The sequence below is a fragment of the Zootoca vivipara genome, chromosome 14 (assembly GCF_963506605.1).
Source record: "Zootoca vivipara chromosome 14, rZooViv1.1, whole genome shotgun sequence".
Lineage (NCBI taxonomy): Eukaryota > Metazoa > Chordata > Lepidosauria > Squamata > Lacertidae > Zootoca > Zootoca vivipara.
Genome location: NC_083289.1, coordinates 687,614 through 703,820, shown reverse-complemented (window position 1 = coordinate 703,820; position 16,207 = coordinate 687,614). Strand labels below are relative to the sequence as shown.

General features: G+C 45.9%; 1 protein-coding gene across 1 annotated transcript in view; it reads right to left on the bottom strand.

The window, feature by feature from the left end:
* SNUPN (snurportin 1) overlaps positions 1-16,207 on the bottom strand; it is a 41,307-nt gene that overhangs the window by 11,737 nt on the left and 13,363 nt on the right. The window contains exons 3-8 of the mRNA XM_035138167.2: positions 15,655-15,823; positions 11,173-11,277; positions 5,644-5,740; positions 3,872-3,969; positions 2,225-2,302; positions 1,066-1,146 (exon numbers count right to left, since the gene is read on the bottom strand). Of these exons, the coding sequence (XP_034994058.2) occupies positions 1,066-1,146; positions 2,225-2,302; positions 3,872-3,969; positions 5,644-5,740; positions 11,173-11,277; positions 15,655-15,823 (628 nt within the window). The remainder of the gene's footprint in view (positions 1-1,065; positions 1,147-2,224; positions 2,303-3,871; positions 3,970-5,643; positions 5,741-11,172; positions 11,278-15,654; positions 15,824-16,207) is intronic.

The window sequence follows — 16,207 nt, the reverse complement described above, 5'->3', positions numbered from 1 at the left end:
ATAGCTCCTAGCCACCATGGCCAAGTTCTGCCTCCACGGTCGGAGGCAGTAATGCTTTTAATTTAATTTTATTTATTTATATACTGCCCTATACCCAGAGATCTCAGGGTGGTGAATGCCATTTGGTAGAGATCATATGGGGGGGGGGCTCAAGTGCTTGAATCCCACTTGCAGGTTCCCCACGGACATCTGGCTGGCCACTGTGGGAACAGGATGCTGGACTAGAGGGGCCCCCCATGGGCCGGATCCAGCAGGCTCCTCTTAGTGGACATGGCATGGAGCCATCATGACAGCAGCAACTGATGACCTTATTTACTCATTTGCCTAGAGAACTGTTTTACCCACTCTTAATCCCCTAAAAGCTCTCCTGACAGCAGCTAAGTAATCCCCAACAGAACAAAACTCTGAAACAGTAACAGTAGCAGGACATCAAAGCTGATTCCCCTTGCCGGCAGGCTGGCTCTCCCTTGCTGGCAGCCATGTTTGGGGATGCCCAATCACAGCTCTGGGTTGTCTGCAGCAAGCAAGGCGTTAAGGGCTTTTTCAGTCCAAGGACTACTGGGTAACCTTTTGTGGGCAGCACCTTGGGGGGTGGGGGGCTGCTGCTGCAAAAGTGGGTGGAGGAACAGATGGGACTCTTACCTTTATGCTGCATTCTAGCTGCACAAAAGCCCGAGGCTTCTATTAATTATAAACAAGCAAAACAGCTTGTGCCCACTTAAGAACGTAAGAAGAGGCCAGTTGGATCGGGCCCACGTTCTTCCCTCCTGTGGTTTCTGTTGAGAGCTTTATCCTCCTTAAAGCCATCCAAATTGGTGGCCATCACTGCTTTCTGTGGGAGCAAGTTCCATAGCTTAACTATGTGCTGCATGAAGAAATACTTTCATTTGTCCTGAAAACTTTATGATTGGGGGGGGGGGCAGTAAGCAGTATTGCTTAGCTGGAACCTGTTGCCCCTGGGGCTCCTACTCCCCAGGTTCTTTGGGGGGGGGGTCTTCTCCACCAGGAATGCAAGTATTGGGGTTGAAAGAGACAGAGCTCTGGTGCCAACAGATGACTCCTTACCTCAAAGGGGAAATCTGTGGACAGAACCTTGCACAGGCTTTCTGGCGTGCAGGAATAACTCTGCAGTCCCACAAATTTAAACTGAAAAGGAAGAAGAAAGAAAAAGAAAGTTCAGAACCACAAGTGCTCACATCTGAGACTCTCCCATTCATCTCTCAATGGCTGAATGGAACCTCCAGATTCAGAGGCGGTGTATCTCTGAATACCAGTTGCTGAGAAGGCTGCTGCCTTCGTGCTCTGCAGGTGGGTGCCCACAAGGAAAGGGCTGTGCTCCCCTCCCTGGTGGTGACCCCTCCCTGGTGGTGCTCCCCTCCCTGGTGGATCTCCCAGAGCAAAACACCTTAGAGGAGAAGCCTGTGTTGAAGAACCAGGGAGCATGCAGGAGGGACCCAGCTCTCCCACTGGAGATTTCTAAGGGCCACATACTGCTGGTTGGCAGCTGCTTAGCAACTGGAAATAATACTACTAGTACTAATAAACATTTAGACCTCCAGGCCTCTCTGCCTGGCCCCTGGAAGTCTCCCCAGCCCATTCCCCTCACTGTTTCTGCTTTGTACCCATAATGTTTTTTCCTGGCTGCAATGTGCCCTTGAACTCTGATCCCGCCTCTTGCTTGTCTGGATGGATGACAAAGAAGGGTGGATGAGCCTGTGTAAAAGTGAAGTCTATAGCTTTGTTCTGCACACTGTGGCTTCTGGTCCTGCCCACCAGCAGTATGTGGCCCTTAGAAATCTCACCAGAAGGAAATGTGGCCCTTGAGCTGAGAAAGTTCCCCCCCAATATATAGCCACAGCAAACTCTATTCTCCGTGTGCCAGCCAGCCTTTGCACATCCAAAACAAGAAGCATCCAAGCACAAGGAGAAGGCATCAGCGAGTTTGCAGGTGAACCCAAAGGTATGCAGAAGCACCCACACACAAAAATAAGGAAAAAATATTTAGGGAAGGACACCCCGCACCACAGAGAAAAGCAGATTGAAGGCTGAGGATGCTGGCTGGTGGCAGGGAAGGGGGAACAGGACAGAACACCAGGGATGGGGAGGGGAAATGGAATGGAGTCTCCTGTAAGAGGGCTCTGAACAGGAAGACTTCACAGCAGATTATTTCCTGGCAGGTCTTACTTGTCTAAAACATCCACACTTCTGGGCAAAAGGGACTTACTGGATTAAGATGGCTTTTCTTTCCCAGGCCATCCTCTTCCTGCATTTTTGAATGCAGCCAATAGAACCTGAAGTCTGTCTGGAGGAAAAAAGTGAGGAGAAGAAGAAGAAGAAGAAGAGTTTGGACTTGATACTCTCACTCCCCTTAAGGAGTCTCAAAGTGGCTCACAATCTCCTTTCCCTTCCTCCCCCACAACAAACACTCTGAGGCGAGTGATGCTGAGAGACTTCAGAGAAGTGTGACTAGCCCAAGGTCACCCAGCAGCTGCATGTGGAGGAGCGGGGAAGCAAACCCGGTTCACCAGATTACGAGTCCAATGCTGGCCATGAGGGTCATGTTAGGGGACAAGCTGATAAGCAGCAGCCTCAAGAGCTCTGCCCTGAATATGGGAAATCCATCTGGATTTCTTTGTGCTCCACATGGAACAACCCCAAAAGGAAGCAACTGCTTCTGCTCCGGATTGTGGAGCCAACTATCATGACTTCAAGAGAACCCCTTATCTTGCTAAGCTCTTTTGTTGGTTTTAGATTAAAAGAAAGTATATGGAGAGGTGGCCAAGACAATCAGGGATCCACTACAGTGGAACCTCTACTTACGAATTTAATCTGTTCCAAATGAACATTCGTAAGTAGAAACATTCGTAAGTCGAAACGATGTTTCCCATAGGAATGCGTTGGGAATGGATTAATTCGTTCCGAAGCCTAGGAAAAAAACCCTTTAAAAGAGACTTTAAAGGCATGCACAGCAACATTACCTTTCAGTGGAGGGAGCGCGGGCGGGTGGCGGCGAGGCGGCAGGTTAGTGGTGGCGGCAGGGGCCTGATCCGGCTGTAGGCCGAGTGGGGGAGGCAGCGATCTGGTGGGAGGCTGGCTAGTGGTGGCGGAGGGGCCCGATCCGGCTGTAGGCCGAGTGCCAGGAGGCCGCTAGCAGAGGCGGCGGGGCCCAATCCGGCCTTGGGCCAAGCGCACGAGGCGGCGGGAGGCCGCTAGCAGCGGAGCCCGATCCGGCCTTGGGCCGAGCGCACAAGGCGGCGGGAGGCCGCTAGCGGAGGGGCCCGATCCAGCCGCGGGCGGAGCGTCCGAGGTTGCGGGAGGCCACTAGCGGCGGCAGCGGGGGCCCGATCCGGCCTTCGGATGTCGAAAAAATTCATAAGCGGGCCCCAATTTGTATCGTTCATAAGTAGAATTTTTCGTAAGTAGGGTTATTCGTTAGTCGAGGTACCACTGCATTTTGGGCTAGTCTTGGTCACCATGCCAAAACCGCAGTCAGCTGAACATCGGAAGCTGCAGCTAGCGCAGAATGGCGCAGCATGGTTGCTGACAGGACAGGAGCAAGGCCCTGCCCGTGTATTAACACCTCTGCTCAGAGATCTGCACTGGCTGCCAATTTGTTACTGGGCCATGTTCAAGGTGTCTATTAGTATTTAAGTCCCTTAATGGCTTTGGACCACTTTGCTCCTAGAATTGTTTTACTTCCTACGTGCCCCCCATTAAATAAAAAAAAATTAACTATGGGGCAACATCTCCAAAAACACCATTACAGGTAAGTTTTAGCAGAATCCAGGAAGCGTCTCAGAAAGGGAACACAGAGGAGGAAAAACTGCCAGGGTTGCAAGCCAGTGGCAGGGCCAAAGGCAAAAAGAGGTACCTGGCAGTCGTACACAGGGTGTCCCCGCCAACACATCACATCGAGGATGTAGTACATCTGCTGGGCCTCGCTGTAGATGCAGTCCAGGATTGTATATTCTGCACACAACAAGAGGGAAGAGATTAATCTAGGCCAGTGGTTCCCAAACATCTTTGGGCCACTGTCCCTTGGTTCCATTCACTTATCCCCAGTGCCCCCTACCCGATAAAAGGCATTATTCAGAATAGTGGTTTGCACAACCCACCAAGAGAACAACAAAATAAAATTCAAAATAGGAACGAAAAATTGCACATTCAAAATCCAGTTAAAACTATTTGCTTTAATTAATTCAGCCAAACTAAGGAAAGTTGCAAGAAAAGAATGTTATAACAATGAACAATACAAATATGAAGAAACAATTTCATCAAATTTACTCTAAGCTGTTAAAGGTCAAACAATCTTGGGGGGCAGGGCGGGATAGATGATTACTTGCAAAAACAGCATCCAGCAAAAATCTCAGACTCTCAAAATAAAAATAAAAATCAATGGCCCTTTAACTATTCAGGTGTTATGTGATGCTATTAAAAAATCCAAGAAAGAAAAGGTACAGGGGTCAGCTGCTAACAATCATTTTTTTGAAGAACTTCTACTACAACCCTTACAACAAGGACAATGAATAACATTCTAAGATACCAGATAGCTAGAAAGAGGCCAACATCCCACTTATACCTAAAGAGGGACAAGATTTGACCTCAATAAAAAAATTATCCGCCAATCTCATTACTGAACAATGACTATAAATTATTTGGAGTGATTTTGGCAGCAATATTTTTTTATTGTTTACTAGACAAGTCACGATGTATAAGAAGTAGATTTTTACCTAAAAGACAGTTAAGAGACAATGTCAGAAATGTGTTAGATATTTTGGAGTATTTGAACTGTCAGAACAAGAAGCAAGCTGTACTGATTTTTTTGGATACAGAAAAAGCTTTTGACAACATGAACTGGGAATTTCTGTTTAGAGCTTTGCAATAAATGAACTTTGGAGATATAATTAAATAGGTGAAATTGTTCAAGGAGAATTAACAAAACCTTGTGCGATGCAAAAGGGAACAAGGCAAGGGTGCCAACTGTCCCCATTGCTTTTCATTTTGGTTCTGGAAGTCTTGCTTAGAGATATTAGACAAGAGAAGAGAATTAAGGGGATAAAGATTAAAAAGGGAAACTACGTTAGTTTTGCTGATGATCTGATGATAGTTCTGGAAAACCCATTACAAGGAGTGGAGACTCTTACGAATAAATTAAATGAATTTGGCATACTAGCAAGTTTTAAGGTTAACCATTAGAAAATGAAAATTTTAACAAAGAATATGACTACAGAAGAACAAGACTTTGACAGAGAAAACTGAATTTCAAATTGACAAAAAAGTAACATACTTAGGTATTACACATGAGAAATTTGAATTGTATGTTGTTTCAAAATAATTGTTAAGAAATGGATGGAAATTTAAAGAGATATGTTAAGATGGAAAAAATAAAACTGTCCTTGCTGGGTAGAATTTCTGCGATAAAGATTAATATATTGCCCAGAATGATGTTCTTGTTCCAAACAATACCTGTTATAGCTAATGACTTATCGTTCGAGCAATGGCAAAAAGGAAATAAAAAACCTATGGAAGGTGGGTAATGAATGGCACACGAAAGTTGGTTTTGAGTAGGGATCTGGAATGTCTCTTTCAAGCCGATCTTTGCCCATGGGAGATTGCAAAAAGGGAGGGGAATCAAGAAGTTACCTTTCCCTGTTGCTGAAGTACGGCGATTCCCACCTGGCAAAAAAGAAGGGAATCGGTTGACACAGAAACCGCTTTTGGTGTAAGCTGCAGTGGATCCCTGGAAGGAGAGAAGAAAGGGAGGAGGAGGGGATCAAGAACAAACAAGAGTGACTTTCCCCCCACTGTAAAAGGACTTCCTGAATATTGGTTTAATTTGTGTACATGAGTTTCTCTGCTAGTCCTGTAACTACCTTTCCCGCTCCAGGGCGATTCAAATGGGTGCGGTGACAGTTGCTATTGGTTAACTTGTTAGCACAATTTGGATCCTCACTTTGATAGGGTCCCGCCAAAATCTAAATGTATCCTTTCCCCAAGCCCTGCTCCTGAGAGTATAAAAGGAGCTCACCCTTTCTCTCCAGTTAGTCAAGATTCCTACTGCAATAAAGAAGACTGTTCTTGTTATAATTGACTCCTAGCAGTTCCTTGCTAGTATGCTGAATCACTATTCTGAGCTGACTTCATGAAGAGCTGAAATCGCACTCACAACACAACAACTGGTGACGAAGGTGGGATCGGAATTCTGAGGCTGCAAGCAGACATTCCCTTGGCCCAGGTTCTGAGTTCGAGGGTTGAGTAACGAGATCTGCTGTTCACGCTCAAGCCCTCACTGACTAGCATCAGTCAACCTGACCAGCCGCGGAATGGAGGTTGTCAGAGTGTTGGAACCCTTCCAGCTCAGCTCTCCACACAAATGGGAGGATTATGTAGAGCGGTTCGAGTTCTATGCAACAGCAAAGGGTATTACGGACGCTGCCAATAAGCGGGCCATGTTTCTCTGTTGTTGTGGCCCAGAGACCTTCGAGCTAGCAAAGGCACTGCTGGCGCCGGTGCCCCTTTGACAGACATCATAGCCAAAATGGCTAGTCATTTGGCTCCGACCGCGACCAAGATGTCCAGGTGGGCCGATTTCTACAAACGGCAGCAGCAAGCAGGGGAGCCCACGGTGATGTTCCTAGCCGAGCTCCGGAAGCTCGCACAGCATTGTGGGTTCTCCAACCTTGAGGAAAGCCTGAGAGACCGTTTTGTCTGTGGCCTGAGTAGCAGCAAGGCCCGCCGCCACCTCATCGTGAAAGAAGAGGTCACCCTTGTCTCCGCTCTGCAGGAAGCCATTGCCACGGAAGCCACGGAGAAGGAAGGATCCACCAATGCTTGTGCCAGCTGCGGGGGAAACCACGACAGGAAAAACTGCCATTTCCATGACGTCACATGCCGGGCATATGGCTGGTTGGGCCACCTTGCAAGGGGCTGTTGTTCTGCCACCACTGATTCTGCAGTGTCCCAGAGATCTTCACGCCGCAAATCTGCGTCCAGCACTCACCTCGTCGACGACTGCAACTACCTCACTGTAATAAATGGGAAGACCATACCCTTTCCTGCACAGGAGAAGACAACCATCCGGGTCCAGATTGAAGGGCATCCCTGTGACATGGCAGTGGACTCTGGGTCAGGATTTTCCATGGTCTCTGTAAGGGTGACTCCCTACAGGGAGCCAGCCCCCATCATCCTAACGTGCACCTCGCCAAGCACAGGGAGCAGCAGTGGGTCTGAAGCAGCCAGGGGGGAGGGGAAAGACTCGGAGGGAGAGAGAAACCAGCGTGCAGAATGATGGGAAGGCTCAGGGGAGGAGAGATGCGGGCAAGGGCTCAAGGATGCTGGAGAGCCCTTCCATTGCCATGACAGGGAGGAGACTGAGAGGGCATTGTTCCTTCTGGTGCAAGAGTTAAGGAGAGCACCGCGATGCAGTTCAAGGGGGAGGCGTTTTGGGGTGCCCCAACTACTGTACTTTGCTGGCGTAGGAACAGACGTACGCCATTGCCGGATTCTGATTCGGAATGAGAGGTCATGTTTTAAGCTGTCTCTGCACTGTAAATATCTTGCACAATAAACGTCTTTAAAGACAAACTGGACTCAAGCGGAGTTACTCTAGAGTAGCCACGATGGCCCTCTGACAGTCTCCGACCAAACAGCCCGCGCCTTCTTTCCAGGGGGTACGTTTCCCTCATTGGAGACTTTTCCAGTCACGCTGCATTCATACACGGCAGGCCGTATCTCAATTTTGGGAATGTGCTCCGTCAAGGTACAATTCAGAGCCAGGACGGCCGTACTGAAGCTTGTGATTGCTAAGGGTAACCGCCCCAGTCTGTTGGGCACGGACTGGTTTCCAGCACTGTGGGACTGGGGATTTTGGGGCTTAATTCTGTTACAGTTACTAATGAAAAATTTGATGTATTGTACCAGGAGTTTGCAATGCTTTTTGATGGATCCCTGGGGTGTTACAAGGGGGACCCTATTGATTTTGCCCTTGATCCAAGTATTGCTCCCATTCGGCTTAAGCCCAGGCGAGTTCCTTTCACCCTTAAGCCAAAAATTGATGCTGAATTAGACAAACTTGTAGCCCAAGGGGTATTACAACCTGTTGAATCCGCCAAATGGGAGACCCCGATTGTCACGCCCTTGAAGGCAAACGGGGAAGTGCGCTGTCACGGTGGCCGGAGTAGGCTACTTCAGAGTAACGACTCTACACAGCTCTGCATTTTATCTTTTATTGGTGCTGAGTATTTACAGTGCTGATGGCAGTGCTATTTACAAAGACACATCTGTTCAGCTTGAATCAGAACCTCCAAGTGGCTTTTGGCGCGTCTTGCGCCAGCATAACAACTTGGGGAGACCCATCCTCTTCCCCCGACGCTTTCTGCGCAGTTCCGGAGTTGGGGGGACTGGTCTGCCCCCCTTCCTTCCCCCTTCCTGTCCCACCTGGGACGATGGCTCTTCTACCCTGCCAGAGCCTTGGACACCACTTCCTGTTTCCCCACTTGAGCTGGAGCTTTCCCTCTTTTCAGCCTCGCTCGGGGCTGGGCTGGAACTCAGGAGGGGAGGGGCTTCGCGATCTCCCTTGCCCCTCACATGCGCATATGCACAGATTACAGGTGTACAATTAACAAAGCATTACGGGGCAACTCATACCCCATTCCGGTAGTTTCTCAGTTGTTAGCCATGTTATCTGGGGGCACGGTATTTGCAAAGCTTGACTTGGCTCAGGCATACCAACAACTGCCAGTGTCAGAGCACTCTGCTGAGGCTCAGACCATCGTCATCCACAAGGGCACATTTAGCGTAAAAAGGCTCCAGTTTGGGGTCAGTGTGGCGCTGGGAATCTTTCAGGGGCTTATGGAGCGCCTCTTACGAGGGCTTCCGGGGGTCTTGGCCTATTTTGATGATGTTCTTATAGCTGGGAAAAATGCTCAGGACCTGCTTGAGCGTGTCCGTGCTGTTTTAATCAGATTGCAGGATGCGGGGCTTAAGCTTAAAAAGGAGAAGTGCGTTTTCGGGGTGCCCAAAGTCGATTTTTTGGGGGGTACGAGATTGATGCAGCTGGCATCCACCCGACAGCGGCCAAAAGAAGGGCCATCATGGAGACCCCTGGGCCGGGGAACAAAACTGAATTTCAGGCCTTCTTAGGCCTTCTCAACTTTTACCACGCCTTTCTCCCTCATAAGGCGACCACTGCGGAGCCCCTCCACAGATTGTTAGAAAAAAAAGTAGTTGGTGTTGGACCCAGGTCCACCAGAAGGCTTTTGATGTGCTTAGGGGTATGCTTTCGAACCGGAGTGTTCTTACCCATTTTGACGAGTCCAAGCTGCTGGTGTTGGCATGTGACGCATCACAGTACGGTCTGGGGGCCGTCCTTAGTCACAGGGACCCTAACGGGAGTGAGAGGCCAATTTCGTTTTACTCACGGACTCTTTCCGCTACAGAGCGCAGCTACGCTCAGATAGACAAGGAGGCTCTGGCCATTGTGACGGGTGTTTAAAAGTTCCATGATTATGTCTACGGTCGGCCTCACAAACAGACCCCGCAGATGCTCTCTCCTTGCATGCTACGTTGGTCCATATTTTTAAATGGGTATCAGTATGAGTTGTGTCATGTAAAGGGTACACATCTATGCCATGCGGATGCCCTAAGCCGTCTGCCCTTGCCCCATATTTCCGACAGGGACCCTGCGCCTGCTGAGTGTGTCATGATGTGAGAGGTGCTGTCGGGCCCTCCGGTCAAGGCCCCCGAAATTGCCACCCGAACAATGAGAGACCCCGTCCTTGTCCGTGTCCTTGCTTGGGTGGGGAGGGGATGGCCAGAGGATCCCCAGCCACAGTGTTTCAGGGTGTTCAAAACCAGGCAGCATGAGCTCTCCCTGCACCAGGGGTGTCTGCTGTGGGGGGACAGAGTGATTATTCCGGAACCCCTTAGGAACAGGGTGCTGGGCACGCTCCACATGGGGCACCCAGGTATGGTCCGAATGAAATCCTTGGCTAGGTGCTATGTGTGGTGGTCTGGAATGGACCAGGACATTGAGGAATGGGTACAAACATGCACCTCGTGTCAGGAGGTGAGGCCTGATGTACCAAGGGCACCAGTTCACTGATGGGAGCAGGCGCAGACTCCCTGCACATTGACTTTGCGGGACCCCACCAAGGGAAAGTATTCCTGGTAATAGTGGATGCCTACTCAAAGTGGTTGGAAGTGGCAGTAGTTCCCCGCATGACTTCACGAAGAGCTGAAATCGCACTCACGACATAACAGTATGTAACAGTATACTCCAAGAATGGTGGGGGAGAGAAGGCCCCCAAACCCCACATATATTTTATTATGTTTATATCCTTCCTTTTCTTCCATTGTGGAGCTCAAGGCAGTATTCCATGTGGTGGTAGTAGTAGTAATAATAATAATAATAATAATAATAATAATAATAATAATAAATAACAATTGTACCCCACCCATCTGACTGGGTTGCTGCATGCACTCTGGGTTGCTTCTAACATATATAAAAACATAACAAAACATTACACATTAAAAGGCTTCCCTATACAGGGCTGCCTTCAGATGACTTTTAAAAGCCAGATAGTTGTTTATCTCCTTGACATCAGAAGGAAGGGACCACAGGGCTATTCCTGGCAAGCCATGCCAACAGATGCCAAGTGGATGCTGGAGGAAGGATGGAGAGATTGGCTCCTCCCTTCACCAGCTTGCAGACTCACCTATGTGGAATTCTTTGTCACCTACAGTGATCATGCAAGTTGTTAAAAACAAGGCTGGGATCACAAAAATGTTAAAGGCCTCAAGCACAATGCACAATTAAACAAACCTATCAACAAAACAGTAATTTAGAAGCAGCAGGGAAAACAATTTCTTAGAAATCATCAAAAAACTTTTTTTTAAATGTAGTGGTTTTTATAATTTAAAAAATGCTCTGTTAACCCCTGTTAAAATGCAGTTTGTTCAGATGGGGCAAGATGGAACAGATCCATTTCGTAGTCTTGGAGGAGTTTCACATGCAATAAGCCTTTGGACACGGACGCAAGAGTTGCCGGATTTCAAAGGTTCCTCAACCCCAGCTTGCCAAGCTATTAGAATGCGGCAGGAAGACAATTTACAAAGCAGCAAGATAGAAACTCTTCCTTGGTTTGGCTGGTGGTAGAAGCCACAGTCTCTTACCTGAGATGCCACAATAAGAGCCCTCTTCCCCACAGGGCACACCACCAGCAGCCACTCCTGCACCAAATCCGGGGGCACGTCAATCATCCATTCAGACAGCATCAGCTACAAAGGCAGGAAAGAAAATTGTTCACTTGTAGCACTGGGGGAAACGGCAAATGCCACAGCCTTCCATGGCCTGGTGCCTGCCAGACACTGTAGGACTACCTCTCCCATCAGCCCCAAGCAGCATGGCCAATGGTCAGGGATGATGGGAGATGCAGCTGGAAACAAGGGGAGGCACCAGGCTGAGAAAGCATGGCGCAGAAGGAGAAATGCAACCAGAAACCTTACTGGTGAAAGCCAGACCTGACCAGCTGTCAAGGGATGAGAAGGCCATAGCCCAGTGGCAGAGCACTGGATTAGCAGGCAAAAGAGCCCAGGTTCAATCTCCACTGGAAAGGACTTCTGCCCAAGAGCCTGGGAACCCAGTCAGTATTGAGCCAGCACTGGATTGATGGTCTGAGGATACCTTCTCTGTTCCCCTTTATTTTTATTAATCCTGGCCCAAAGAGCCACTAGATGCAGCAAACCCCAGAGCTGCCACAATGAAGCAAACCACAGAGCTCTAGGCACCTCTTTGGGTTCGAGATGGAGGAAGGTGCTGTGGTTGGGAGCGTTGAAGTTTCAAATTCCAAGAATGAGGGGTGCTAAAAAGTTGCAATGTGGCTCAGGAATTCTAAAGCTACTTTGGTAAAATTGATATAATTTAGTTTTGCTTGATAAGTAAAATATGTGTAAAATTGCATAGAAAACAAAAAATGATTGCCAAGTGCTTGCAGTTTTATTATTTATTATTTTTATTATTGTTATTGTTGTTGTTGTTGTTAAGCAATTTTCAGAAGATAAAAGTAAAATTCTTTCATTTTCTGAAAGCTGTTTATATGCTTCTTAATCAAAGGTAGACTTACTAAGCTAAATGTTTTCCAATCACAAAAATACCGGTAATTGCAGGTGTGAACTCACACCCAGGAACATATTTTTAAGATCCCTCACTGAAGAAATGTGCAAAAATTAGGTTTCTCCCCCTAAAATGACAATTCCTGCCTACTGCTGTAGCTCTAAGCCCGGCTTCCTCAAACTCAGCCCCCCAGAGACTACAATTCCCATCATCCCTGACCACTGGTTCTGCTAGCTAGGGATCATGGGAGTTGCAGGCCAAAAACATCTGGAGGGCCAAGTCTGAGGAAGCCTGCTCTAAGCCACTTCCTTGGCTGGCTGGCTGCCAAAGAGGGAGAAAGCGAACGCTTATCACTCAGTGAAGGCTGATAAGAAAGGCCTCCTTTTGCAGAGAAAGCCATAACAAGCTGCCACCTGCTTATGGACAACCTTGAAACAGAACGTGCTTCCCAACCAGTGGAATTAGAGTAGAAAACTGCATTTGTCCCTAGAAAACTAAATAAACAAAGTAAGTTGAAAGCTGTCTGTGTGTGAGAGATCAAGATCCCACCTCTGATCCCCATCAAGAGCCCTCATAGTGAAGCCAACCAACGCTTCCCTTTCTCCTTTTCCCCAAGGGCTCACTGAGTAACCACTGCACTCTGGCAACTATGAATGACTCTTCCAATTTTAAATGCTTTGTAGCTTCAAAGTTGCCATGAAACTTCAGCATCCCGGGAACTCTTCTGTCGCAGGGCTAGAGGGATTTGAGGATGGAACCATCCGTAGGGGGAGACTAGCTTTGTCCTCGTGGTTTGTGGGCTTATGCTATCATTTTAATATGCCTTTTTAAAAATTCCTTTCTCTGCGACGGGGTGAGCTTCCGTTGCTCGGTCCCAGCTCCTGCCCACCTAGCAGTTCAAAAGCACATCAAAGTGCAAGTAGATAAATAGGGACCACTCCGGCGGGAAGGTAAACGGCATTTCCATGTGCTGCTCTGGTTCGCCAGAAGTGGCTTAGTCATGCTGACACATGACCTGGAAGCTGTACGCCGGCTCCCTCGGCCAATAATGCGAGATGAGCGCTGCAACCCCAGAGTTGGTCACGACTGGACCTAATGGTCAGGGGTCCCTTTACCTTCCTATTTATTACACTGAGTATTGGTGAAACTCGGAAAATTAGAATATCATCGAAAAGTGCATTTATTTCAGTAATGCAACTTAAAAGGTGAAACCAATATATGAGATGCATGACATGCAAAGCAAGATATGTCAAGCCTTTATTTGTTGTAATTGTAATTATTTGTCATTAGGCGGGTCAATTATAAATTAATGAAATGTAATAGTGATGTTTATTTTTGGATTATTGTAACTATTTGTTTTATTACTGCGGAATTTGAAAAAAAGCATTTGTAAAAATTAAAAGAAAAATAAATACAGTGGTACCTCGACTTACGAATGCCTCGACTTCCGAATGGTTTCGACTTATGAAGTCTGCTAACCCAGGAGTATTTTCACCGCGTGCGCGGTCTGTGCCTGCACAGAAGCAGCATGTGCGGTCTGCGCATGCGCAAAGCGCAAAAATACGCTTCGCGCATGTGCAAAATGGATGCTTCGATATCCAAAGGTTTCAACTTACGAAGAGCGCCGCAGAATGGATCGCCTTCGTAAGTCGAGGTACCAGTGTAATAATAAGTTGCATTGCTGAAATAAATGCACTTTTCGACGATATTCTTTTTTATATATTCTTTATTAAATATTATTTAAAAATCACGCAAATATGTAAAAAGGCTCGTATACATCCTTCACATTAACATTTTGTTAAACTTTACATTGAACAAAAAGAAAAAAGGAAAAATGTAAGGAAAATTACAAAAAAAGAAAAAAATCCAAATAAAAGCATTTCAGAATTATAGGTTATCTCACATCATACTTCCAATCCTTCTCATTATATTTTTTCCTTTAGCCTTATTTTATTCACAGGTTGCTATTGTTATCCCTTCTCTTTATTTTCTCCATCTACATGATTATTTTTTATCTTTTGGCACATATCATTCCAGTTCTGCTAACATAATCAGTCAACGATATTGTAATTTTCCAATTTCACCTGTATATCATTCCCTTTTTTGTGGTTCTTTCTTGCTAAATTACTTCAGGACTCACAGTAATGATTAGGATAATTTAAAATGCAGGGTTTGATTTTCACCTTAGTTTAATAAAAGCAAGCAACCCTGTGTTTTTGTAAGTCACCCAGAGACAATTTTTTATTAGGAGACTCATAAATGAAATAAAAATATTACAAAAATATTACATAAGGGTCATCCCTCAAGTAATTTTTCATGTTTATTTTTCCATTTTTCCTATGTTGACCATTGTACATGAGTAAACTCTTTAATTAATCATAGACTTGTAGAGTTGAAAGGGTCCTCAGGGTCATCTAGTCCAACCCCTTGCAATGCAGAAATCTCAACTAGATCTCAGTTTCAGTTACAACTTTTGAGCTGTATAAACACCATACATTTAACGAACATCCCCCTTAACTCCAAAAACAACAATGGGAAATGTAGTTTGCTAAAGGTCCTGGGAGTTCTGTGAAAGGCAAACTATAAGTCCCAGGGTTTTAAACGTATGGTGTGCACATAGCCTGAATCTGTGGCCCTCTGTAGTTTCACTTTCTCTTTCTATAAGTACTCAAAGCCACAAAGGAGAAAAATCAAATACTGTAAGGTTGTAGCCAACTAAGTTCTACTCAGAGGAGATGTGAATGTACTCAAGTTACTCGTGTCCTTTAATTTCAATGGATTTCCTCCAAGTATTTTTAGGATTAGATATAACCCCAAATCTATTAACATTGTACTATACAAAAAAACCCCAGCCCACTCTCTTAATGGTAGTTATTATTTCTTAGATTTATAATCAGTCAGACAAACTTATTTGCTAAAAAAAAAACCTTGATCACCACAAAATACCAGGTTGAGAAAGTTATAGTCTAGCACAGGTGACCCCCAATATACTGTACTAGAATTTTTTGCCTGGTTTTCTGGGCACCTATAGCAAACAGAGCACAATTTATCACTAACAATCAATACTTGGCAAATTTCTTTCCAGCAATTCAAAAAGAAAAGTATCCCCAAAATCCCATTTAAAACCTTACGGTAGTTATACAAGGAGCAATATATACACCAAACTAATTGGTTTGATCAGGATTGTAAAAAGTATCCTTCAGTTGCAAATACGCCAGAAAAGTCAAGACAAATCACTCTCCAAAGATTATCAATGAATTTATAAAAAAGAAAACAGGAAGGAAATTAGGGATAAGAAAAGCGCTTTTCAGAAACACTTTTGGCTTAGCTCCTCTCCCAATATATATGATAACTCAGTCTTGGGGGGGGGGAATTAATTTATAATTGATTGAACAGAGATAATTTTAAGTTCCCAGCTTGTCAGATTAGATTGGGGGAAGTATTTGTGCCTCATCTTTTTAATTCTGACCCTCTTCTTAAGGTAGATCAACCATTAAGGGCTGGCTTCTTTTTGGAGACCAGCTTTCCTAAGTCACACTCACCTGGTTGGCGTAGCGTTTGGGTAGCTTCATCCCGACTTCCATCTCCATGTCTGCAGTGCCAGCCCCGGCCCCGGCCCCCTCCGTCTCCTTATCTTCCTCCTCCTCCTCAGTGCCTGTCCAATCATCCTCTGCCAGCCTCCTAGCATGGTTTACATAATCCAATCGCTTACTTGTCAGGAGAAAGAAAAAGAAGAAAAGATTTGCAATTTCCCACCAACATAGATAGGAAAGAATATTCTTTATATCCTTTTCCTGCTGCCCAGTAACAATAGCTGCCAGGGTGACATACAAGCAAAACAGTAATATTTTATTTAAAATATATATAAAAAATAAAAAATCCAGTAAAACAAGGGTAAAAGACAAAACAAAGTCAGTAAACAATGCAACTATTAGAACAAACCACCATTCCAAAGCAGAGATAGTAAGGAAAATGTCATAGAACAATAAATTAAGGAATAAAAAGGGATCAATTCCATAGTTAAAACCATTATACGAAATCCACAGTGCAGCTTTTGTATGGTGGCATCCTGCCTTCATAAGTTTGCCTGCCAGG